The sequence below is a fragment of the Cucurbita maxima genome, unplaced genomic scaffold (genome assembly GCF_002738345.1).
Source record: "Cucurbita maxima cultivar Rimu unplaced genomic scaffold, Cmax_1.0 Cma_Scf00017, whole genome shotgun sequence".
Classification (NCBI taxonomy): Eukaryota; Viridiplantae; Streptophyta; class Magnoliopsida; order Cucurbitales; family Cucurbitaceae; genus Cucurbita; species Cucurbita maxima.
Window position 1 is genome coordinate 3,463,210 of NW_019272033.1, and position 24,256 is coordinate 3,487,465.

At 37.9% G+C, this 24,256-nt stretch overlaps 5 protein-coding genes across 9 annotated transcripts; 3 read left to right on the forward strand and 2 right to left on the reverse strand.

Moving 5' to 3' along the window:
- Positions 1-275: 275 nt before the first annotated feature.
- On the reverse strand, positions 276-3,404 carry LOC111492304 (multidrug resistance protein EbrB). Of its 2 annotated transcripts, XM_023141599.1 has the most exons (4): positions 3,188-3,404; positions 1,351-1,521; positions 415-504; positions 276-372 (listed from the first exon to the last, which is right to left on the reverse strand). In XM_023141599.1, the coding sequence occupies exons 1-3, from the start codon at positions 3,284-3,286 to the stop codon at positions 421-423; spliced, it is 354 nt and encodes a 117-aa protein (XP_022997367.1). In that variant the 5' UTR covers positions 3,287-3,404; the 3' UTR covers positions 276-372; positions 415-420. The 2 variants fall into 2 exon arrangements, with proteins under 2 accessions (XP_022997367.1, XP_022997366.1); XM_023141598.1 differs by having other exon boundaries at positions 326-504; positions 3,188-3,397.
- Positions 3,405-4,469: 1,065 nt separating this feature from the next.
- LOC111492302 (aldehyde oxidase GLOX1-like) lies at positions 4,470-6,375 on the reverse strand. The gene has a single exon (XM_023141597.1). The coding sequence runs from the start codon at positions 6,185-6,187 to the stop codon at positions 4,568-4,570; it is 1,620 nt and encodes a 539-aa protein (XP_022997365.1). The 5' UTR covers positions 6,188-6,375; the 3' UTR covers positions 4,470-4,567.
- A 1,665-nt stretch (positions 6,376-8,040) lies between these two features.
- On the forward strand, positions 8,041-18,936 carry LOC111492067 (lysine-specific histone demethylase 1 homolog 3-like). Of its 4 annotated transcripts, XR_002719814.1 has the most exons (11): positions 8,041-10,578; positions 11,331-11,472; positions 11,634-13,811; positions 13,938-14,031; positions 14,382-14,872; positions 15,412-16,095; positions 16,232-16,306; positions 16,587-16,786; positions 17,450-17,515; positions 17,605-17,648; positions 18,861-18,936. XR_002719814.1 is itself a non-coding variant. In XM_023141244.1 (9 exons), exons 2-9 carry the CDS (start codon positions 8,543-8,545, stop codon positions 16,650-16,652), a joined length of 5,766 nt encoding a protein of 1,921 aa, XP_022997012.1. In that variant the 5' UTR covers positions 8,041-8,198; positions 8,410-8,542; the 3' UTR covers positions 16,653-17,414. The 4 variants fall into 4 exon arrangements, 2 of the variants coding, with proteins under 2 accessions (XP_022997012.1, XP_022997010.1); XR_002719813.1 differs by lacking the exons at positions 17,450-17,515; positions 17,605-17,648; positions 18,861-18,936 and adding an exon at positions 16,899-17,414; XM_023141244.1 differs by lacking the exons at positions 17,450-17,515; positions 17,605-17,648; positions 18,861-18,936 and having other exon boundaries at positions 8,041-8,198; positions 8,410-10,578; positions 16,587-17,414.
- A 108-nt stretch (positions 18,937-19,044) lies between these two features.
- Positions 19,045-20,372, forward strand: LOC111492070 (V-type proton ATPase 16 kDa proteolipid subunit). The gene is made up of 3 exons (XM_023141247.1): positions 19,045-19,249; positions 19,358-19,643; positions 20,021-20,372. Exons 1-3 carry the CDS (start codon positions 19,171-19,173, stop codon positions 20,151-20,153), a joined length of 498 nt encoding a protein of 165 aa, XP_022997015.1. The 5' UTR covers positions 19,045-19,170; the 3' UTR covers positions 20,154-20,372.
- A 1,536-nt stretch (positions 20,373-21,908) lies between these two features.
- On the forward strand, positions 21,909-23,998 carry LOC111492071 (V-type proton ATPase 16 kDa proteolipid subunit). The gene is made up of 3 exons (XM_023141248.1): positions 21,909-22,110; positions 22,195-22,480; positions 23,637-23,998. Exons 1-3 carry the CDS (start codon positions 22,032-22,034, stop codon positions 23,767-23,769), a joined length of 498 nt encoding a protein of 165 aa, XP_022997016.1. The 5' UTR covers positions 21,909-22,031; the 3' UTR covers positions 23,770-23,998.
- The last annotated feature ends 258 nt before the right edge of the window (positions 23,999-24,256 follow it).

Below are 24,256 nucleotides of genomic sequence, written 5' to 3' on the forward strand. Positions count from 1 at the left end.
AGTTAATTTTAAAAGAGTTTTTTTTCTCTTTTAAAATTTGGTGGCTTCCGTCAAATATAATTAATATTTGTATCAATAAAAATTATTGAGATTTTTAGTTTCACCCGTAAATAAGACTTACAATGATTAATAGTAGAGATTGTAATAGTTGAGTTTTTTTTTCTTTTAGGAGAATGATTATCGCCCTCTGTGAATTTGGAAGTAGGCCTCGCTTTTCGAAGGTGCTCCCAGCCGAAAATGCATGCTCCATGTAGCTTCAATCTCGACCCTGATCGAAGCAAAAAACCCACATACATGTACCAAAGTTTGTCGAACATTGGTAAGATATATGTAAACAAAAATTTGGAAACAAGAGATTCAATGAAAATAGAGTTTGTATTTCAAGTTTTCAAATATTTGATATCAAATTAAGAGCAGAGGTCAGTCCTTTGATTCCTTCTTCTCAATGCTCGACTGATTCAATATCAGCACGCCCATTACAATCAATATGGCACCTACAAACCACTGGGAAACATTACATTGGCGTTAAGAGATGCACGTTTGAATGTGTTAATATCTAAGTGTCTGTTTGTAACGAATTTCTAAGAGCTTAAAAATGTGTTTCTAAGCGGGAAAAAAGTGTTTCCCGGCCTTCAGAAAGTCGCTTAAAACAGCTAAGGCAACTTTACATGAGTTGGATGACTCCATAGTACTGTTTGTTAGTAAGTATTCTTCACTGTCATTGGTGACTTCTTTTACATTTATTGGCAAATGACTGATACTGTTGCCGAGTTAAGCATAATAAAATGGTAACGATCAACAACGCAGTAATAAAAAAAGTGTTGCAGCCAACATCATAAGTGTGAACAATATGATAACAGAAGAAGTTTCTTATCTGCTGGAAAGGGACAGAACGAGTTGCAGAGTGTACAGAGACACCAGGAAAACGGATATTAAAGGTCATGGAACCACGACTTGTCTGTAATAGTTCAAGCCCACCACTAACAAATATTGTCTTCTTTAGACTTGGATGGTTACAAATGGTATCAGAACCAAATACCGAGCGGTGTGCCAGCGAGAACGCTGGGCCCCAAGGGGGTGGATTGTGAGATCCTACATTGATTGGAGTGGAGAACGAAACATTCTTTATAAGGTCTAGACACTTGTCCCGAGTAGACGCGTTTCAAAAACCTAGAGTGGAAGCTCAAAAGGAAAAGTCTAAAGAAGACAATATCTGCTAGCAGTGGGCTTGATAGCTCCGAAAATATTTATACGAGATATGCAAAATCCAACCAATATTACTAAAAGAAGTCAAAAGTGTATTGTGCATAAGAACTTGGGCAGAAGCTATGGATATGATCAAGGATTTACCTGAAATGATAATGCTTCTTCGAACAAGAAGAAACCGGCTAGACCAGAACAAAGAAAGTTTGCTGAAAAGTTGGTCCCTGTAGCTTGTAATGACGAGAGAGCTTTTAAGCTGTTGACATAACATCCCCACATTGCCAAGTTGAACGCAATTACCAGTCCATACCTAATTAACTGTTCAAGAAAAAGAAGTGCTAAGATCAAAACCAAAGTAAGAGGGAAACTGGGTATGTCGGTTTCCAACTTATGGCAGCTTCCTCTAGATATTTGCATGTAATTTAATTTGAAGTCTAAAAATAGGCAATGCCTCATATTGATTGATGCTTTTATGAAACAAAAGAACTTCCCATTGATGTATTGAAAAGTTCGAACAAATCTATGATATCCCATATCGGTTGGAGAAAGGAATGAAGCATTCTTTTTAAGGGTGTGGAAACATTTCCCTAACAAACGCGTTTTAAAATCGTGAGGCTGACGGCGATACGGAACAAGCCAAAACGGTCAGTATCACCTAGCGGTAGGCTTGAGTTAGTACAAATAGTATTAGAACCAGACACCGGATGGTATGCCAGTGAGGACACTAGACGGTATGCCAACGAGGACACAGAGTCCCCAAAGAGGGTGGATGATCATCCAACACAACTCACTCCCAAGGAGATCCAAGATTGATAATTATCTGACTTCGAACCAAGAAGAACAGTAGGAACCAAGCTGCAAAGAGTAAACTACCTATGAATTTGTCCTTCCAGAACGAAGCCTTTCTCCTCGTTACAAACATAATTGAAGAAAGACCTACATATGACACCTAAGTTTGGAGATGCACCAAGGACTTCACTTCCACTCGTCTTGCTGTGGGTAACCTTCCCGAATTCATCTTTACCATAAGTGTGCCATAACTCGTTTGACAGAGTCTCCACTCCAATAATAGATCTAGTCCACTACTAGCCGATATTGTCTTTTTTTGGCGTTCCTTTCAAAGACTTCCCCTCAAGGTTTCCATCTTTACTCATCTTTACCAAGAGAGGTTTCCACACCCTTGTAAGAAATGTTTCATTCCCCTCTCCAACAGACGTGGGTGTGAACGCACGTGGGACCTCACAACCCCCACATTCACTGAATCCTTCTTCCTTAAACTACCTATACTCTTCTCTTCAGATTGTAAGAGGTTAAACACAATACGCCAAACCCAACAAATTCCAATGGATCTTATGGTCATATTCTAAGTTTAAGGAGATATACCGTAAGAGCCCAAGTCCACCGCTAGCATATATTGTCCGCTTTGGCCCGTTATTTGGTTTTAAAACGTGTCTACAGGGGAGAGGTTTCCACACCCTTATCAAGAATGTTTTGTTCCCCTTTTTAACCAATATATGATCTCACAATTCACCCTTTTTTGGCCCAGTATCCTCACTGGCACACTACCCGGCGGTACATATTGTAACAGCCCAAGCCTACCATTAGCCAATATTGTTCACTTTGGTCGGTTACATATAGTCATTAGTCTCATGGTTTTAAAACGTGTTTGTTGGAAAGAGATTTTCACACTTTATAATAAATGTTTCGTTCCACTGTCCAATCCACTTGAAATCTCACATATAATCAGATTGCTAATATACACTAACAAAAGCTATAAATACTAGCCAAAATCCAGTAGACTGCCAATTTGCAACGTCGATATTATATGTGCAGAGGCGATTGCAATATGATTAGAACGAGAATGATGAAAAACTTCAGACAATTGACAAAAGCAGCTCGTGATTGTGTTGGCTCATACAAATTAGGGCAAATCATCGCATCATCGTGAAACGGTTCGTAGGGGAAAGAAATGGAGAAAGATTACCGTAGAGGAGAAAAGCTTGGCGGCAATGGCAGCGAACGCAGCGTTGAGACCAGCTGAAATTGCCCACATGTAACCCTTCTTCCCCTTTCTCCCTTCCATTGCAGGGTTGAAAATTCTCCTCTCTGAGTTGTGCTGTAGTCAAGGAGACGAAAACCTCCATACGTGGCGAACCCGGCTTGGACTGATCGCGGTCAGGATGCCAACCGGCTTAGTCCTAAGTTTTGAGATTCAGCTTCGTGTCGATATAAATATTAAATTTTAAAAAATATAATTTCTCAACAATTCTATTATATATAAAAGATAATCTTTATATGCCTATTCTACCCTTTATTGGAATTAAACTATAAATCAAAGTTTATTTTTAAAAAAATAAAAGCTCGTTGCACAAATTTTAAAATACATACAATTATAAAATAAATAGATATCAAATAAAACTCAAAAAATAGTTTTTGAAGATTTTTTTATTTCTTTAAATTTGATTTAATACTCCATATATTTTTTTAGACAAATAAAACCGTTAAAAAAATGAAAACAAAAATAAATAAACACGATCTTTAAAAATTAAATTATTATTAAGCAGCCATTTAAATTATAAATTTTAAAATAATAAAAGTTAAATTACAAGTCTAACCTCAGGTCTAATTAACTATTAATTTTTTAAAATTTAAATTTTAATTTAAGTATTCACTTTTTTTTTTTTTTTTAGTATAGATTGCAATGGTAAAGGGGTGATCCGTGAATGTCTTGACTTTGGTTGGATAAAGTGTCGTACGTGGCACGTGCATATGGGCAACGATGTGCATGTGATATTCCATTGTTTTTTTGTGTAATAAATAACCTTTTTTTATGTTCTATACAAACATCATCCGTAAATTGTCTAATTTAGCTCTAAATGCCTATTTGCTATCGTTATTTTTTTTTTATTATTTAAAAAAAAAAACTATTTTAGCATAAAAGAAGACAGAAACAGATTATCTTTCTTTTTTATTTTTTATTTATTTTTTCACGTGCATGTAACAGAGTGTTGAAAATAATAATAATAATAATAATAATCTCCGGAGCTAGATTAATATAATAAAGTGCCAACCTTTTATTTATTTTTATTTTTATTTTTATTTCCTGAACGAATAACACATTAAGATCATAATTAAATTTAATCCATAATTTTATTATTAGTTTTTTTAATATATTACATCATAAATAAGGGGAAAAATCACATAAAAGGAAAATAGATATATCTAGCACTTCCTCTTTTTTTTTTTTTTTTTCCTACAAGTAAACGAAACATTAAAAAAAGGTCAGGGTATTGTGTTTCCACGTGAAAGAAAAATAAAATAAGAATAATTAGAATAAATTCCTCTCTATTTCCCTTTTTACCCCTCATGCAATTCGAATCCAAATGCCCTTACTCGGAATCTTCCCGTGAACCACAAACAAAAGGTAATACCCAGATGGAGCAATGGTACCCGACCCGGGAATACTGACGTGGATATCCCACGTGTTATTTCCCACGTTCGTCACATTCTCGCCGCCGATCACTAGCAGTCTCTGACTCATGGAGAATGAATGTGTATTGAACGGTGGTGCCACCATAGTCACCTCCACCGTATCGGAAGTTACACCGCCACCGGTGAGTTTAAACCGAACCACCAACTGCTGTGCGTGTCTAACTTTGGTTTGAGACGACGGTGATAATATCATTGGTTGCAGATTTTCAAATTTTGGATCCAAATACGGCGGCGAAAACGCTTCCAGTCTCAGCTCCGTCGGGAACGGCACGCCGGTGAAGTTGTAATATATATTCGGATTGCTCCCGCCGACCAATATGCGACCGTCACCGAGTAGCACCGCCGTGGAGTGATAAAGACGGGGGATCGTGCTCGGGTTCAACAACCGGAACCTTAAGCCGGGTGGGTCACTGGGTCGGTACACAACCGGGTTTAAAACTGGGTCCCGAGCGTTATCCCACCCGGCCGTTCCCAACCCCGCGCCATTAATGATCAAAACGTCGCCGTTTGGAAGTAAAATCATGTCCCCCATTACTCTACCCACCGGCATTGTTTCAATGACCCACTCGGGTTTCGGGTCGGTTATTGTGGTTCTAGCGCAGGTATTTAAAGCTTTTACAAAGGTCCGATTCAGAGCTTCATTAAAAGACCCTTTCGGAGCTCCACCGCAGACCAAGACCTCTGCTCCAATCGTCGCCGCCTGTAAATTCTTCAACGGAAGCAGCACCGCTGAGCCAGTGCTCGGATAACACCGCGGATCTCCGCCAGGAATGGCCGGAAAAGTCTTCAGCACCTTATTCCTCGCGTAATCGAACAGAATCGACCGATTGTTCGCGAAAATGAATAAACTTCCGTCGATGTTCAGAAACACAAACGGATACAAATTGTTCTCGATCAACCGATCGTTCGTCTCTATCAAGAATGGTAAGCTATACGCCTTGGAAGTTCCGCCGGTTTTCGGAAAAAATTCGTAGTTGAACTGCCGCCGTCCACCGATTACAATCTGCCGTCCATCTGGCAGAATGTGGTTCGTCGGATACCATCGGCGAACACTTAGGGCAAACGGAATCTCCTCCCAATCGGAGCCATTAGGATACGGCTTGAAGATTCTAACTCTCCGATCACCGTCGTTGAATCCGCCGGTCTGAACGAGAGTTCCATCGCTCATGGCGGCACCGGCAGAGCACCATACATCGGTCTGAACCATGAGTGGCCGGAACGAGTTGGAAGCGACGTCGTATTCCAGTGAATGAGCAGTACAATCGACTTGCAGAGCCGTATCGTTTGGATCCATTCGGCATTTTCCATCTGGCAAGCTCAAATTGGAGGTGCCGAAGTCGGTTCTGTCGTAGATGACGACTCTGTCATTGTGAAGTAACTGCATGTGCATTGGCAGAACTCCGATGTCGTTCTGCAGAATCTGCCACTGGCCGCCGACGTCGTCGGCGGTCGACGGTGGCAGCAAAGTGAGGACGAGAATTTGGAGAATCATAGTTGCAGAGAAGTAGGTAGCTCGAATTGCTCTGTTTTTCAAAATCCGCCATTAACGATAAAGATAAGTAATCCAACCCCCTGCCACTGGTTTTCAGTGGCCGATCAAAATGACGATTTTAGGTCCATTCAGAACGAAAATTATGACTTCTCAACGTATCACAGAAGGTTACTATAGACATTTGACTGAAAAATAGAATTTCTGTCCAATATTGTTTCTTAAATAAAACCCATTAAATAAAGCGTGTATTTTCTTCTTATTCTTTTTTTTTTTAATACTTATATTGTAAATAACGAGTTAAATTATAAATATTATTCTTCAAACTTTGGAGAGTTCGTGTATACTTGGGATTTGAAAATTTTAAATTATAAATTTTGTTCTAAGCTTTAAAATTTTTTAAATTCACTTTTTAAAAGACTACATAAACATAATATTCCAAGATCTATAATTAAATTAATATTTAATCTAAATAATCTTATATTTTTCAATTTATGTATTTTTTATGGTTAGATTACTGTAGATTTTTCAAACATATCGATTATTATTTTAAAAGTCGATAATTTAAACTCCAACTTCAAATTAATTAATGATATATATATATATATATATTATACCAATTTTGTGAAATTAATTATGCAATTAGTCGGTGGATTTGGTAGATTTGTTAGGTGGGTTAAATTAAAGGGAATAAAATGAATATAGTATTTATTAAGAAATATGTGTCAAATTTAGTTTCTAAAAATGATTGCTATCCTCGTCCCCATCAAACTTCTTGCTCAATTATGTTATTTAATTATATTTAAGAATGAATTAAATGCCATATATGTTTCGCCAATTTAATGATGAATACTAAAATAAGTATAATTCAAATTATCGGATTTAATTAAACCTTTTTTAAGGTTAATTTAAAACAGGCCAATTTCAAAGTATATAATATTAAAAAATTCTTAAAATATATATTTATTTTTAATTTAGAAATAGCTTTTATATTAAAGCAAAAAGGATATTCCAAGCCCACCGCTAGTATCTCCACCCTTATAAGACCTCTTACATGTTATGTATCGTCATCAGCTTCACGGTTTTAAAACGTGTATGTTACAAAAAGGTTTTTCCTCCCCTATAAGGAATGTTTTGTTCCCTTTTTCTATCCGGTGTGAAATCTCACAATCCACTCTGTTTGGCTCAACATTCTCGTTGGAACGTCACTTGGTAGCTGACTCTAATACCATTTGTAACAACCTAAGCACATTACTAATAGACATTTTTGCTTTAGCCTGTTACGTATTACCATCAACCTTGCAGTTTAAAAAAACGCGTATGTTAAGGAAAGAATTTTCCACCCTATAAGGAATATTTCATTCAGTTAGCCAATCAATGTGGAATCTCACATAGAATAATTCATTACATATCGTTTGAACTTAGACATGAGTTAGAATATGAAACGAGTGCAGTAGTGTCATATAACGACGTGATGAAACTCAAGTTTTAGTTATTGAAAATTTTTAACATTTTGTTTAAAAAATGATATAGAACTTTTATATGTATATATTAAAATTATTTTTAAAATTTTTAATTACTCTATAAAATTTAATTAATACTAAAACCTGAACTAGTTGGTTCGACTCTATTCACCCCTAATAAAAGTAATACCTAATTACGGTAAAAAAGTAAATTTTCACCGCGAAGAAAAAGAGGAATTTCGGTCCGAAAAAAAAAAAGAAAAAAAAAAAAAACTCGCCGATTGGTCCGTGGCGTTTCATAAGGTCCCCTCGTCCCACTACTTTCTTTCACCTCACCTGTCGTTTTGGGTTTATTTATTTCTAATATTATAATTAATTATTTATTTCTTATTTTTTCTCCCCCGCAACAGACTTTTTTGCCCCCATCCCGCTGACGGCGCACTTCTCAGAGCCGACCGTCACTCTCACCACCGGTCAGGCTAACGTGCACTCACTCTCTTCTTCTTCTTGTCACCAATTCTTGAATGCCGCGAAATACAAGCTTTTTCAAGGTCTGCTGCTTTTCCCTCACCGATTTTGTGTTTCTTTTCGCTTCTTCTCAGGCATGCTGGTACAAACCCTAGATGCGTGTTTTCTTACATCTCTTATCGCATTGTTCTTTTGTTATTTTGGTATTGGTCGAGTTAGGAAGGAACTCTTTCCGATATTCGCGGTATAATTAGCTAATCGGTAGAATTTCTTTACTGGATTTCTGAGTTTTAGATACTTGATGTTTGGGAGGTGGAAAGCAATGGGATGTGTTTCAGATTATTGCTTGATTGCTTGTTTTATCAAGCTGGGTTAGGGTTACACCATCGAGATTTGCTGGTTATTTATTGAATGTGGGGTTGAGAAGATGGACGGAGACAACAAGAAGTCTGGTTTTAGGAAAAGAACGAAGCCTAAGGAGGGTGGGTTTGATTCAGACGATGATGAACCCATTGGATCTCTGCTGAAGTTGAAGAGATCACGCAACTCTAAGAAGAGTAAGTTGGGTGTAGACGATGGTGGTGAAAGGGACAAGATGGTTGACAAGAAAGGAGCAAAACATCCAGAGCAAGAGGATATTGGGGGAATGGACGACACTTTAGCCAGTTTCAGAAAAAAGTTGAGGCGTCCTAAAGAGGTTGGACCCAGAATTGCTAGGAAACAGAGTTCTTCTGTAAGTGTGGCAGAATCTTTGGTTAATGCATCCAGAGGACAAGGGGATTTAGACGCAAGATTTAGACCAGAAAAGGGTGAATTAATGTACCGTGAAGAGTTCGATTCATCTGCAATGATTGATGTAGAAACGAAGTGTGAAGCACCTGTTTTGGAATTAAAAGACATGGAGACGGGTATCTCGAGTCGGAGAAGTGCTAAGTGCTCTTTTGATAAACAGTTGGATGATTCACTGTCAGCATTTGTCCAAAAGGTTCAATCTGGTTCAACTAGGAAAACATTCATATCTACAACATTTAAACCAGATTGCAAGGACGAGGCTTCAGAAGATAAATTGAGTCCTTTTTCTAGAACTGGGGATCATGAAACATACTCCATAATGAGTTCTGATTCTTCTGCTAAGCTGGCACAAGTTGTAGAAAAAACAGATTCTGATCTTACTATGTCATGTTTAATTTCCTGTTCACGGTGCACTGGAGAGAATTGTAATCCTAATCCCGATCAAGGACAATGCCACCAAGGGGTCGAAGGTGACCAAGAAGAGTATCAACGTCGTCTCAATAATCAAGATAGCAAAATCTATAGTCAATTTAGGGATAATTTCCAGGGGCTGGAAAGAAAGGCATCATGTGAAATCAAGAATGCATTAAAACATTGTTCTTGTGGCGAGACAATGGAGCGTAGCCATTTGGCAGAAATGGTTTCTCTTCAGGATGGGCTAGGTGAAAATCATCTTAATGAAAATATGTGCAGTTCTTTTCGCCCTCTAGAACAGTCAAAAGAAAACCATGGCCTTTGTGGGGTTGTTTCCAGCGGATATTTTTGTGATGTGGTGGCCCAAGAGACAACAGTCACTTTGTCTAAAAAAACTTTAGGTGTAGATTGTGAAGGAAAAGATAGATTACTTGTTATGCATCATGATGAATTGCCTACCTCTACCAACTTCTGTGAAAATTCTTCCAAAGAAATCTGTAGATCTACTCAAAATTTAAAGATTTCTGATCAATCATTAGACAGAACAACACTCTCCAATCTTCAGATATCCGCAGCTTTCGATTCAAAGGAAGTGGATAAGACTTGCAGTGACTCTGGTAATTTAAATACTGGAACTGATGTGCCAAATACCAAAGGTGGTTCTAGGCAGAAGGAAAATGCTCGGATCTCTCGGAGTATTTCAGATTCAACTGCTGTTCAATGTTCCAGATCCCAAAAATCTGGGGCAACTACATCTGTACCAAATTATCCAGAAGTTTGTCCTATTGGAAATTTCAGCATGATATCAGATAATCAACAGGTCAAGGCTTCCGTAGGGATAGATGGTCCAAATAATATACTTCCTGGTAAGGACGTTAAGGTATCTTCTCCTGGGTCTTTGACTCCAGACGATACTGACCTTGAGGATGTAATATCTGCTCCTGGTAGTGAAAAAGATTTAAAGCTTTCAGCCTTACAACGTGTAGCGCGCAAGACAAAGAAGCCTAGACATGATGACATGGCTTACAAAGGAGATATTGATTGGGAGATTTTGATTAGTGAGCGTGCAGTTGATGGTGATCATTCTTTCAGATCAAGAAGGGATTCTACATCAACAACTTTTACAGAAGCTGAAACTGGTGGTAGAGCTGCAGTATCCGCAGGGCTGAAGGCTCATGCAGTTAGTCTACTTGAGAAGATTAAATTTAAGGATGTGCTAAAGCGCAAAGGTGGGCTTCAAGAGTACTTGGCATGCAGGTATTTGTTACTTAATCCTTTATCTTATTACATGCCGTCTTGCATATCACCTTATTTTGGATAGATTGCTTTTCTCCATGCCTTGATTTATGTCACTTAAGTGGTTTTTATGCCTTTTCTCTATGCCTTTCTCCATCGTGGAGTGTGCAACTACGGAATTATATTCAGCATCAGATACCATGCATGTTGTCTAATGATACATGCATACATACATACACACACATACATATACAGTATTTTATTTTATTTTATTTTGGTAATACATCTATGGTTAGTTGCTGGATGATGTTCTGAGTCCTATTAACTTAAACGATTAATCAAAACTTTGAAGCTTCTTTGTGATTCTTTTATATTCAAGTTGATGCCAGTCTTGGTTTGGCGATTTTTATGAGAAGGAAATATTTTAAAAAATTGTACTGTTTTCTGCCGTATCATGAACATTGTTATTATTTGTATATTATACATGTGAGCCTTGCATGGATAAGTACTATACTCTCAGCTAAATTCTACTGTAAACCATGGGGAGTAAACAGAAGTAATACTACTTTCCAGCTAACGACAAATTATTAGGGGTGCTGAGTTCTCCAAGCATCAATGTCATTAGAAGAATTGTCACTCCCCAAGCAATAATGTTTCATGCTTATTGAATTGATGCTGGAATGGAGCTGAAACAGCGTATATTTAAGTTTAATTGATACTCTTTAATCTATGATTCTATTATTCAATGATAGTTAAAATGTGTCTTCTTGCAGGAATCAGATCCTGGGCCTTTGGAGTAAAGATGTTACACGCATTTTGAATCTCGTTGACTGTGGGGTCACTAATACTCCCTCTATGGATGAACCACCACGTTTCCCCCTTATTAGGGAGATCTATGCATTTCTTAATCTACGTGTAAGTTAGAACAGATTGCAGAGTATTGTCTTGTGTTTTTTATGGACCAGTTAGTTTGTCTTTGATATTCATTTCCGTCAATTAAAAATTTCTTATGTCATTCTACTTTGGAGGCTGTGTTTTCCCCTCAGGTCAGTATTAATTTCTAATGAAATTGACAGGGTTATATAAATGCGGGGATTGCTTCTGAGAAAGCCAAATCAGAATCTGATATTAAGTATGAATATGAGCTAGGAGAAAAGAAAGTTGGAGAGATTACTGTTGCTTCAGCTGCTGATTCTGAGGAAGGGGTTTGTGTCATTGTTAAAAATTCTGATGCTTCGGATGCAGAGAACAATGTTGCAGCTGGCTGTGAACTACTATTGGAAGATACTGAAGGAAGAGATCTTATGATTGAAAATAATTTTGAGTTAGCAAAACTAGTGGAACATGAACAAGAATTGGTACAGGACTTGGAGTTTGGTACTCGTGATCCTATACCGGTAAAATTTGTAGGTATTGATGTTCCAGGTAAAGCTGCCTCACATTTAACTAATCATTCAAGAAATGGTCGGCACCAAATCCAGTCCTCCGATGCGTGTGTCGGAGGTGATCAACAACAGCAGAGTAGTTCTGAAGTCAGAAAGAAAGTAATTGTTATTGGAGCTGGTCCTGCTGGCTTAACTGCTGCCAAGCACTTGCATCGTCAGGGCTTTACTGTCATTGTACTTGAAGCTAGGAATAGGTTAGGAGGTCGTGTTTATACAGATCGCTCCTCTCTTTCTGTTCCTGTAGATCTTGGTGCAAGTATTATTACAGGAGTAGAGGCTGATGTCGCAACTGAAAGAAGACCCGATCCATCTTCATTGATTTGCACTCAATTGGGACTTGAGTTGACTGTATTAAATAGTGACTGTCCACTCTATGATATCATTACATGCAAAAAAGTTCCAGTAGACATGGATGAAGCTTTGGAAGCAGAATATAATAGTCTTCTTGATGACATGGTGTTGCTTGTTGCACAAAGAGGAGAGAACGCAATGGCCATGTCTCTTGAGGAGGGTTTAGAATATGCCCTTAAGCGACGGCGCATGGCTCGATTGGGAATAGATGCTTGTTCTGATAAAGAGCTTTTGAGTCCCTTTGAGAGGCGAGTTATGAATTGGCATTTTGCTAACTTGGAGTATGGTTGTGCTGCTATGCTCAAGAAAGTATCTCTTCCTAATTGGAATCAGGACGATCTTTATGGAGGTTTTGGAGGAGCTCATTGTATGATTAAAGGGGGTTATAGCACTGTTGTTGAGTCTCTTGGTGGAGGACTCAATGTTCACCTAAATCATGCTGTGGCTGATATTTCTTACAGCACCAATGGCATTGAGTTAAATGAGAATCAGAGTGCAAAGGTAAAAGTTTCCACAACCAATGGCTGTGTGTTCCTAGGAGATGCTGTCCTTATTACCGTGCCTCTTGGGTGCTTGAAAGAAGAAACTATTAAGTTTTCCCCACCATTGCCTGAATGGAAGCGTCTGTCCATCCAGCGCCTTGGATTTGGAGTTCTTAACAAAATAGTTCTTGAATTTCCAGAAGTTTTCTGGGATGACTCAGTGGATTATTTTGGGGCAACTGCAGAGGAAACAAAGTGGAGGGGGCAGTGTTTCATGTTTTGGAATGTAAGAAAAACAGTTGGTGCTCCTGTTCTCATGGCATTAGTGGTTGGTCAGGCGGCTGTGGAGAGGCAATATATCAGCTCTTCTGATAACGTAAGCCATGCATTAATGGTCCTTCGAAAACTTTTTGGAGAAGCTATGGTGCCTGATCCAGTTGCAACTGTAGTGACTGATTGGGGACGAGATCCGTTTAGCTATGGTGCTTACTCTTATGTTGCTGTTGGAGCATCGGGAGAGGATTATGACATTTTAGCGAGGCCTGTTGGAAACTGTTTGTTTTTTGCTGGTGAAGCTACTTGCAAGGAGCATCCTGACACCGTTGGGGGTGCAATGATGAGTGGGATAAGAGAGGCTGTACGCATGATTGATATATTGAGTTATGGTTATGATTTTACAGCAGAAGTAGAGGCAATGGAAGCTGCTCAGAGGCAGTTTGATTGTGAGAATGATGAAGTTGGAGACATAATTACAAGACTTGATGCTGTTAAGCTTTCTGATGCTCTTTTCAAAAATTCTTTGGATGGATCCAGGATTGTGACCAGAGAAGCTTTACTAAAAGACTTGTTTTTTAGTGCAAAAACAACAGCAGGGAGATTGCATGTGGCAAAAGAGTTGCTGAATATCCCTGTTGAGACGTTAAAGTCTTTTGCAGGGGCTAAAGAAGGCCTTACAGTTCTCAACTCATGGATATTGGTAATGTCTACACTTATTAGTACAAGCTTTACTACAAAATTCTTTTTTCCCTCATTCATTTACCTCTAAACAGCATAATCTGTTCATTTCATAACCGTTAAAATTTTGGCTTACAATTGATTGTAGGACTCAATGGGGAAGGATGGGACTCAACTTCTTCGGCAGTGTGTTCGTATTCTTGTGCTAGTTTCAACTGATCTACTTGCAGTTCGCTTATCAGGTATATCTACTTGCCTTTTTGAGTGACTTGATATATCTTTCTTTTCTTTTAAACCCTCCTTGACTATGCTTGTTAGAAACCTTACTGCTAAAGAATTTTGTATCTAACTGATATAGCTCTTTGACTTGTCATTCTCTAATGTTCATGTTTAAATGTAAACCAGATTTTGTTTATTTTCAGTATTAATGTTCTATTATTTTCTTGCTCATGCATGTGATTACGTTTTCTTGTTAAGCTCTTACTTTTGAGTAAAAGTTAGTGTGTGTGTGTGTGTTTTCCTTTGAAATTGAAATTAATATGGTCGGTGGAGGGAATTTATGATATATTGCCTTTGCTAACAATTGGTGCAGGCATAGGTAAAACTGTCAAAGAAAAGGTATGTGTGCATACAAGCCGTGACATTCGTGCCATTGCAAGTCAGTTGGTTAGCATTTGGCTTGAAGTTTTCCGTAAAGAAAAGGCTGCTAATGGGGGGCTAAAACTCTCTAAGTCAGTTTCTACTGTGGAATCATTGAAGAGGAAATCTAATAAAGATTCTTCTTCTGGAAAACCTCCTTTGCACTCGAACAACTGCGCGCTGGATAGTAGAGGCAATTTGCCGACTTCTGCATCAGCTGCAATTCCCTCAACGTCTGATGTCAATATGAAAAGTGATAATAGTAAATTGAAATTGGAAATGGAAAATTCATCAAAATCAGATATCAGTTCATCAAGGTCAAGGGGTTCATTTGGAAAGCAGGATGCAGAGATGGAAGACAACAACATTGTGATGACAGAAGAAGAGGAGGCTGCCTTTGCTGCTGCTGAGGCAGCACGTGCAGCAGCACTTGCAGCTGCGAAGGTTGTCTTTTGATTCTCTGCTTATTTAATGCTTTAGTGACTGGGTTAGTAATGAGTCTTCCTTGGTACGAACTTACGACAACAGTTTGTTTTTATGGGCTTGGTTACTTAAACTCATAATATTAAGGGGATGTGCCATCATTAATCATTGCCATGTTATATAATCTTTACTTGGGTGAAATTTTATAATACGTTGGTGTGAATATGGACTAAATGCACCAGCACTAGGTCATAGCTTGTATGATAAAGTTTGGTTGTGATCATAGCATATGTTAGTTTCTATTTCATCAGTGGCAGAAATTTTTGTGTTAGTTTTTGGGAATGGTGTAACTTTTTTACTTTTTCTATGGATGGAATATAACTTTTAATTGATCCCAAAAAGTGACAAGCTTATGTAATATAGGATCTAGAAACTGTATTTAGATAGCCTTGTCATATCTGGCTTCCATTGAATTTGTTGACTAGTTTATAGGAGATTTGTGAATTCCCGATTGCATGTTTTGTCTACATTAAATTTACTTGATGATTTTCACACCACAGGCATATGCATCTTCTGAAGCCAAGAGTGCGATGCAGCTCCCAAAAATCCCCTCCTTTCACAAATTTGCCAGAAGGGAGCATTATGCTCAAATGGATGAGTACGAGTATAAAAGGAAGTTGTCTGGCAGTGTGCTAGGAAGACAAGATTGTACTTCAGAAATAGATTCAAGGAATTGCAGGGTCAGGAACTGGTCTGTGGAATTTTCTGCTGCTTGTGTTAATCTTGAAAGTTCACGAATGTCTGCAGATAACCTTTCGCAAAGAAGCCATTCAAATGAGATTGTTAGCCAATTAAACTTCAGGGAACACTCTGGTGAAAGTGTTCCTATGGATAGTAGTATATACACGAAAGCATGGGTCGATACAGCTGGTAGTGTTGGAATGAAAGATTATCATGCAATTGAGAGATGGCGGACTCAAGCAGCTGCAGCTCATGTAGATGATGAGGAGGATTCAAACACAAATTGGAACAACCCCACTTGGAATAGGGATCAAGTAGCGAATGAGAGCTCAATATCACAAGTGACGATCAGCAAGGAGCCAATAAGAAACCATCAACATGGGGCTGACAGAATTAAGCAGGCTGTAGTTGATTATGTTGCATCACTCTTGATGCCCCTTTACAAAGCAAGGAAAATTGACAAGGATGGATATAAGTCAATTATGAAGAAAAGTGCAACCAAGGTTAGCAATTCATCTTCCCCAGTACATTCTTCCACCCAAATTTGGTTCCTTTTATTTTCGGTGTGTGTGGATTTTTTTTGGGGTGGTGGGAGAGTAAAATGTTTTACATGTTTAACCATGTTTCATTGTAAATCAGGTCATGGAACAAGCCACTGATGCAGAGAAAGGCATGACTGTTTCTGAGTTTCTTGATTTCAAACGTAGGAACAAGGTTTGCCTCCATCTATAACTTCTTTATCTGTTACAGTTTACAAATGCTTTTTTGTACCGCTACCACATGAAACTTCTTTTGTTAAAAGAATATTACTGAACACTTTTTCATTAGGATTTTATTGTAATTCTACTTTAATACGGTTCCCATTGTGCCATTGATGCATACCATTTTTCTTCCTGGTGAGACGTAGTGTATTTTTGTTGTTTCTTTTTGCCCTTTTCATTAGACAGGTCCTTATCTGTTTCCACTTGGTTGCACTTGGATTATGCACTTGCAGATACGTGCCTTTGTAGACAAATTAATAGAGAGGCATATGGCCACGAAGCCAGTGATGAAATCGTGACAGTCCCAAGGATTTGTTGTCATTTCTTGGTCAATAATGAAGTCATGATGGTCCCAAGGATCAAGTGGCTTGATTGGCGAGCTCTCGAGGACACACTTAATGGATTATTCATTTTAGCCTGGGAAGACTCCAAGGTATATGTTGGCATGAAAGATTTCATACCTTGACGCCTGTATTACATTTCCAGCGTACCTTAATTTCTGAAGATGCAATTAAGAAATTTTACATTTCTGCTTGTGTAATCAGTTGTGGAGTTTCATTGATCTACCAAGATTTTGGTTCGTGCTGTCGGATATGATTATAATTGGTCCTGGTGCTAAATGTGATTATGATTGGTATAGAACTTCAGCTCGATTCTGCATAATTCTTTTGGCATGGCTTAAATTTATGCCACCACTCAGGACCACTCCAGGTGTCATTTTCTTGCTCATTCGGGAAGAAAACATCACATTGTACTATAAGGGTATAAGATCAAGCCCTTCAGTTGTACTATAAGGGTATAAGATCAAGCCCATCAGTTCTTAGCGATGGACCTTAGGTTATGGTTCATTTTCTTTTCTTCCTTTTCCCTCTTCACCTGTACAGTTTAGAATTATTTCATTGACGACAATCACACAGTAATTTTCATTTATTTGCAAAAATTTCTCAATCTTTGAGACTGAATACTGTAATTTACCTGTCTTTTCTTTCCATAGATTGACTAAAATATTGTCTTGGTTGAGACATCAAACTGTAGACTGTTATGGGCAGTGCTTCTGTTAATAACTTTGATCAAATAAAATGTTCCTTATGTATAGACAAAGGAGATCGACTGCTTATGCGATTTGGAACACGACAAATGCTATATACGCACTGAGGCATCTGTAAGTGAGTCAACATTTCCTTCCTCTTTCTGTCTCTTGCACTTTTCTTGCCAATTGATTTACTGCTTACAACTTTTGGTTGTTGCTAGGTTTGCCGTGTATGGGTTGTTGCTTCAATGATACCCACAATTAGGTAACTTTCTTTTAGCCTATTTGAGACCCTTCACTTATTGCAGCTGTTGCATATTTGTATATGAGCACCAGAACATCTAAGAATAATGTCATGAATAGAAGTATTATCCAAAGTGAAGCATGTGACCTTGGTATCTGATTTGTGATCGAGTCCATTGTCGATTATTGATAATTCCATTTCAATTGTTCAAATCATGCATTTTTCGGGCTCGTGCCAACACTGCACCTATAGCTTAACTGTAAGAAATTTAAGGTTCGAAGTCCCATCTTTAGTCCTCAACTTTAACTCTGCAAAAGAAAGGGATGAATATAGAAATATGTGCAGTTGTTTTACTTTCTGGTCTTCAGATTTGGTGTTTTATGCAACTGATCTATAAATTTGTCGTGTTTTAGCTCAGTGTTTTGTTTATTTATTGACTTCAATAAGTAGAGTGTGAAAATTTTCAGACGTTTCGGTCGAGAACATCTACATTAACCAGGTAAGGAGTTTTACTAGACAGTCGTTATGCCGAGTAATATTCACCTATGGCATGTACATGTATTTGGTGGTAGGCATAACATTCACATATGGCATGTATTTGGGGGTGATGTTTGAACTGTGAGGAGTAGGAAGTTGTGTAACTGTTCAAACCTACTACTAGTAGATATTGTCATTTTTAGACTTTCTTTTTCAGGCTTCTCCTCACGATTTTTAAAACGCGTTTGTGAGGAAGAAGATTCCAGAATGCTTCGTTCTCCTCCCCAACCGATATGAGATCTCATAGTCCCTTTCTCTAGCAGATGCGTTTTTAAAACCTTGAAGGGAAGTTCGAAAGGGAGAGCTCAAAGAAGATAATATCTGCTAGCGGTGGGCGTGAACCATTTAAAAAGTAGCCATTGTTTGCTTCATTATTGATGATTGAGTTTAATACCCATCAGTTTTTGCCAACTATTCTTACCTGCCCTGATCGTTCAAAAGGAATCCAAAGCTTGGAAAAAGTTCGATAGCTTCGATAGCTTCGATAGCTTCTATTATTTTTAAGCATAACTTAATTTATTTGATTTCATATCTTTAAAATGTAATATTGTAAAAAAGAAAAAAGAGTAATTCCTGTGTTTCATGGAATATATAATTCGTGAATCTTTTGTATTGATAAGGTTTTAAATTCTCACATCTGTGTGTTTTAATTTAATATTTCTAAGTGACGGAATGATTGAGTTGTGATATGTGCAGGCACGTTTTTTTAGGCTTCACTAGCGAGATGTGGGCCTGTTATTGGGCCACGTTTGCATGTTATTTTGATTGCGGCCCACTTTATATTCCTGTTTGGGCCTGTGTGGGCCAGGGGAAGCACAGCTGTAGGACCCGATCGTATTATTCTAAAGCAAATAATTATTCGCGATAGCGTGAGCATTTCAGGCCATTGTAGCGAGGCGACAAAGTTGTGGGCTTATTTGAAGGAGAGGAAGAAGAGAGAGAGAGAGAGTTCGAGATCGGATCTAATCGGCGACCTTCTTCATCTTCATCATCGAACCCAGAAAAGATGTCGTCAACTTTCAGTGGCGATGAAACGGCACCTTTCTTCGGCTTCCTCGGCGCCGCTGCGGCCCTCGTCTTCTCCTGTAATTCATCTTTCATCCAATGCGGTTTAATTTATTGTTTTCTGGGTGTGGATCTTTGATTCATATCGCGATGGGGGGTTTATGTTGGTCTTTTTTTTTTTTGATTAGGTATGGGAGCTGCTTATGGAACGGCGAAGAGCGGGGTGGGAGTTGCGTCTATGGGAGTAATGAGGCCTGAACTGGTGATGAAGTCTATTGTTCCGGTGGTCATGGCTGGAGTTTTGGGTATTTATGGTCTTATTATTGCTGTGATTATTAGTACAGGGATTAACCCCAAGGCCAAATCTTATTACCTTTTCGATGGCTACGCGCATCTCTCCTCTGGGCTTGCTTGTGGCCTTGCTGGTCTGTCCGCTGGCATGGCTATCGGGATCGTCGGCGATGCTGGTGTTAGGTACTATTTGTTAACGTTTTGGAATGTTGATTTTGGCTGTCGTCGAGCGTGTATTTTGACCTATTAGCCTGTTCGCGCTTGTATTCTTGTTATCGATAGATTTCGTTCGTGCACTTCTTGGTTGTTCTGTAAGCTTGTTTCTGCATTTTTCTTAGATTTCTTCCTCAAAGCCTTGGTATATGATTTTGTTGATGTTATTCCATTATGTTCTGTTGGATTGGAGTTTGTATGTTGGATGTGATTTTGATGGATCCATGTCGTGGTGATTTAAATAGCTATAACTTTGTTTTGATATAAGTTTATTCCTGAATTTTGTTTTCTCAAACCCTTCTGGTAAAGGTACTTATTCCTTATATTTAATCTTCTTCGTTGGACAGAGCCAATGCCCAGCAGCCCAAGCTTTTCGTTGGGATGATTCTTATTCTAATTTTTGCTGAAGCACTGGCACTGTATGGACTCATCGTCGGCATTATTCTGTCTTCCCGAGCTGGTCAGTCGAGAGCTGATTAAGTGGAGTTTGTGTAGTGTATGTCCTCTTTTTTTGTCCATCCAGAATTGATTTTGTACTCGTAAATGGGTTGTTGTTATGATTTTTAAGCCTACTCTCCCAAATGTTCTTGTGAGGTGTGATTGCTTGCTGTACCTCACGGACCCTGTAGTAGCGTAGCTAATATGGATTTGGGGATTAATTATTCTTCTCAATAAAAAAATTAAACTCTGTTGCATCAACATTGCTCTAATTTGCCTGAAGCTTCCCTCTAACTTGTTATCTTCAGCATTTCGACTTGCACTATTCTGAATGATGATGAGACTTGCACTATTCTGATTGGATGGTAAACTCTGTTTTTTTTAGTATTACATTGTTTTTATTATTATTATTTTATATAGTTTAGCTAGGAATGCCAATTTACATGTGGGACCTATCCTAAACATGACTAGGAATAGAGACGGTGTGGGGAGGACTTTCTTCCTGTTAACTCTCTAACTCGATCCTCAGTCCTCATAAAAAATGACTTGGACTCCAAAGGAGTTGATTCTTAATTAAGGGGAGGAGTTGGATGATGAAAGTCTCACATTGACTAATTTAGAGAATGATCATAGGTTTATAAGTGAGCATACTAACTTCATTGGTATGAGGGGGGAAGCCCAAAACAAACTCATAAGAGCGTATGTTTAAAGTGGACAATATTATACGCAATGTGGAGAGTCTAACAAAGATATGGAGCATTTTGTGGGATGGGGATTTAGTTTTCGACTTTATAAATATCTCTAGTTTTAACTTTTGTGATCCATTGAAAGCTTATTTATTTTAAATTCAAAAAAGATTATTGATGCCATGTCTTAAAGATATTCGATTAAGATACCCTTTTTGTTATTGAGACAGAGGGTTGAAAATCACAATTTTGCAAGAATGAAGTTAATACTTAACATTAATGTGGGTAGAATGGGATGAAACTATGAGGAAATTTAATTATATTTTCCATAATTAACATGTAGACAGACCGATTAAAGAAATGCAAACCCAATCAGATTTAATTCATACCATTAAAATATTAGGATATACTCATGGTCTACTTGGCAATATTATAAAAAAAACCAAAAACCAAAATTAAATTAGAAAATTTCAATTATAGTAAAATTTGAAGAGAGTGTAAAATGGTTGGGTGGAGGGGGTATTATTTTTCATTATACACACACACTAACTAAAATAGTTGGACAATAATATTATTTATTTAACCTTTTCCTGTTTTAATTTTCTATTAATAAATCAAAATTAAAAGCCTGTATAATGAAACTCTCTATTTTTTATTTTTTATTTAACTTTAAATCCTTCTTTGATTTCAAAGTATGATAAGTGGTTAAGACACGTGTACTTATTTAAAGTCCAACATTTAATATATATCCTCACAATATTGAATTTCTTGGTTAAAAAGGTAAATAATAATTTAAATTATCATTCAATTATTTTAGATAATTCATTTTTGTGAATAATAGATATCCAAATTTTATAAAAAGATTGAAAATTTCCAGACCTATTAAATAAATACTGAATATTGATGGACTAAAATTATAATATAACATTTTGAAAATTGTATTTGCACTAAATAAACATTTTAATAATTATATATATATATATATATATATATATTTATTTATTTTTATTTATATCTAAATTTTATTGTTTTGCCTTTGGTCTCTTTTCGATTATTCCAGATAACGTGGAGAGATATTATAGAATCGAAGCAAAAAAAAAAAAAAAAAAGAGGCGAAAAACAAAAAGTTTGGGTATCTGAAGAAAAAGCAAAATCAGAGAGAGAGAGGGAGAGAAAAAAAAGCTTCAGATCTAATCTGATCGGAGATCTTCTTCTCAGTCGAACTGAAAAAAAAATGTCGTCAACGTTTAGCGGTGATGAAACGGCTCCCTTCTTTGGCTTCCTCGGCGCTGCTGCGGCCCTGGTTTTCTCCTGTAAGAAAATTTCGTTCTACGCAATTGATTCCATATCTCTTTTTATGGATCTTCATTGGATTGGCTGCTATTCTTGTTAATTAGGTATGGGAGCCGCTTACGGCACGGCGAAGAGCGGGGTAGGAGTGGCGTCAATGGGAGTGATGAGGCCGGAATTGGTGATGAAGTCGATTGTTCCGGTGGTTATGGCGGGAGTTTTGGGTATTTATGGTTTGATTATTGCTGTGATTATTAGTACGGGGATTAACCCGAAGGCTAAATCTTATTACCTCTTCGATGGTTACGCCCATCTCTCCTCTGGTCTTGCTTGCGGTCTCGCCGGTCTCTCTGCTGGCATGGCTATCGGCATCGTTGGTGATGCGGGCGTTAGGTACTCCATTTTACGTATTTGAGCTGAAAGGAATTTTAATCTGTTACTCTATAGCATATATTTATAGGTATTGTGGAAACTTCTGTCTGGCTTGATTTTGTTCTTTAGTTAATGTTTTCAATATGATTCTGCTAATTTTTCAACTTGGGTGAAAGTAATCTGATCGAAGATTTGTTATTAGAATCTGTGTCCCAATGTTCAAGTAGAGGCGTACGATTGCTTTTGGAAAGGGATGCCTGTGTTAAGAATGAGTTGAAAAACTAAACATAATTTGAGCTTACAAGTTAGGGACCGTACTTCTAAATCTGATTGAACTGAAGACTTGAAGTTCAAATCTCTACATTTTTGGCTTTGGAGTCTAAGTTCCTGCTTGGTTATTTGCTGCCTCAGATCAATATGAATGGTCGAATGCCTCAAATCCCAAAAAGATTAATGGTATCACTATTGTTTTCAATCCTTTCATATTTGTACAAGCTCCATAACAGCCACGGCCGTAGATATGGTCCTTTTTAGACTTTTCCTTTGAGTTTCCTCTCAAGGTTTTTAAAATGCATCGGTTAGGGAGAGGTTTTCACACCCTTATAAAAAATGCTTCGTTCTCCTCTCCAATCGATGTGGGATCTCACAATCCACCCCCTTCGAGGCCCAGCGTCTTCGCTGGCACTCGTTTCTCTCTCCAATCGATGTGGGATCTCACAATCCACCTGCATTCGGGATCCAGCGTCCTCGCTGGCACACCGCTCGATGTCCAATTGATATGGAATCTCACATCCTCCCTTCGGGACCCAGCGTTCTTCAATCGATGTTAGATCTCACAATCCTCCGATGTGGGATCTCACAGACTCTTTGCAAAACAAGCAACGTTTTGTTTCTTGTTACAGTAACTAGAGAGATTATTCATTTGCGTTCTTGGGTCTGTTTCTCTGAATCAGCCATTTGGGATTGAATTGGGTTGCCCACTTGCTTCCATAGTTTACAACGAATTTGTTTCCAGAAGTTGTTGAAGTGCCTTCTTGTGAATAGTTGTTTCCAACTTGCTAGCTGATGATGTATGCCATTGATATGCAGCTTCAAATCTTCTGGTTAAAAGGAGCAGTTTTGATGCAGAGAGCTGTAGAATATGTAGGCATCTAATCATTGTATTTGTGTTCTGCAGGGCCAATGCACAACAACCAAAGCTTTTTGTTGGGATGATTCTCATTCTAATTTTCGCGGAAGCACTTGCCCTTTATGGACTTATTGTTGGTATTATTCTCTCATCCCGAGCTGGTCAGTCAAGAGCTGATTAAGTGAATGTTTTGCGCTTGGAAATTGTGTATTATGTCTCTTCTTGTTCTTATTTCTTGTTTTTTTGTAGTTCTCTGATTAGAAATGGTCATGACCAAGTCTTTCTTTCTCAAATATTCTTGTTTTTGTTGTGTGATTTCTGTACCACACGGATCCTGTACTCGACAAGGATTTGGAATCAATTATTCTTCTCAATAAACACAAAACATTGTGACTGTTTATTGTTCTGAATGCGAATCTGTTCCTCTAGAGACTGCTAATTTATGCTTCTGAATTTTCTGGTGATACAGTGTAATTAATGGCTAGAAATCTTCGGTATTTGGACTACCATTCCTTGAATGGAAATTACCGGTTTGTAGATTGAATTACATGTTAGAATTATTTCCGTAGGAGTTGTGTTTTGAGCGGTCGGAGAGTGGAACGAATCCTTTCTTATAAGGGTGTGGAACCTTTTTCTAGTATATGCATTTTAAAACCATGAGGCCGGCG

What these genes read in the sequence shown, in the direction of transcription:
- LOC111492304 (XM_023141599.1), bottom strand. Translation starts at nt 3,286, where the DNA reads ATGGAAGGGAGAAAGGGGAAGAAGGGTTACATGTGGGCAATTTCAGCT. An exon ending in CCAAGCTTTTCTCCTCTACG is followed by an intron (nt 1,522 to 3,187) that starts GTAATCTTTCTC and finishes TTTCTTGAACAG; the next exon opens with TTAATTAGGTATGGACTGGT. An exon ending in AAGAAGCATTATCATTTCAG is followed by an intron (nt 505 to 1,350) that starts GTAAATCCTTGA and finishes AATGTTTCCCAG; the next exon opens with TGGTTTGTAGGTGCCATATT.
- LOC111492302 (XM_023141597.1), bottom strand. Translation starts at nt 6,187, where the DNA reads ATGATTCTCCAAATTCTCGTCCTCACTTTGCTGCCACCGTCGACCGCC.
- LOC111492067 (XM_023141242.1), top strand. Translation starts at nt 8,543, where the DNA reads ATGGACGGAGACAACAAGAAGTCTGGTTTTAGGAAAAGAACGAAGCCT. An exon ending in CAAGAGTACTTGGCATGCAG is followed by an intron (nt 10,579 to 11,330) that starts GTATTTGTTACT and finishes GTCTTCTTGCAG; the next exon opens with GAATCAGATCCTGGGCCTTT. An exon ending in ATGCATTTCTTAATCTACGT is followed by an intron (nt 11,473 to 11,633) that starts GTAAGTTAGAAC and finishes TGAAATTGACAG; the next exon opens with GGTTATATAAATGCGGGGAT.
- LOC111492070 (XM_023141247.1), top strand. Translation starts at nt 19,171, where the DNA reads ATGTCGTCAACTTTCAGTGGCGATGAAACGGCACCTTTCTTCGGCTTC. An exon ending in TGCGGCCCTCGTCTTCTCCT is followed by an intron (nt 19,250 to 19,357) that starts GTAATTCATCTT and finishes TTTTTTGATTAG; the next exon opens with GTATGGGAGCTGCTTATGGA. An exon ending in GTCGGCGATGCTGGTGTTAG is followed by an intron (nt 19,644 to 20,020) that starts GTACTATTTGTT and finishes TTCGTTGGACAG; the next exon opens with AGCCAATGCCCAGCAGCCCA.
- LOC111492071 (XM_023141248.1), top strand. Translation starts at nt 22,032, where the DNA reads ATGTCGTCAACGTTTAGCGGTGATGAAACGGCTCCCTTCTTTGGCTTC. An exon ending in TGCGGCCCTGGTTTTCTCCT is followed by an intron (nt 22,111 to 22,194) that starts GTAAGAAAATTT and finishes CTTGTTAATTAG; the next exon opens with GTATGGGAGCCGCTTACGGC. An exon ending in GTTGGTGATGCGGGCGTTAG is followed by an intron (nt 22,481 to 23,636) that starts GTACTCCATTTT and finishes TGTGTTCTGCAG; the next exon opens with GGCCAATGCACAACAACCAA.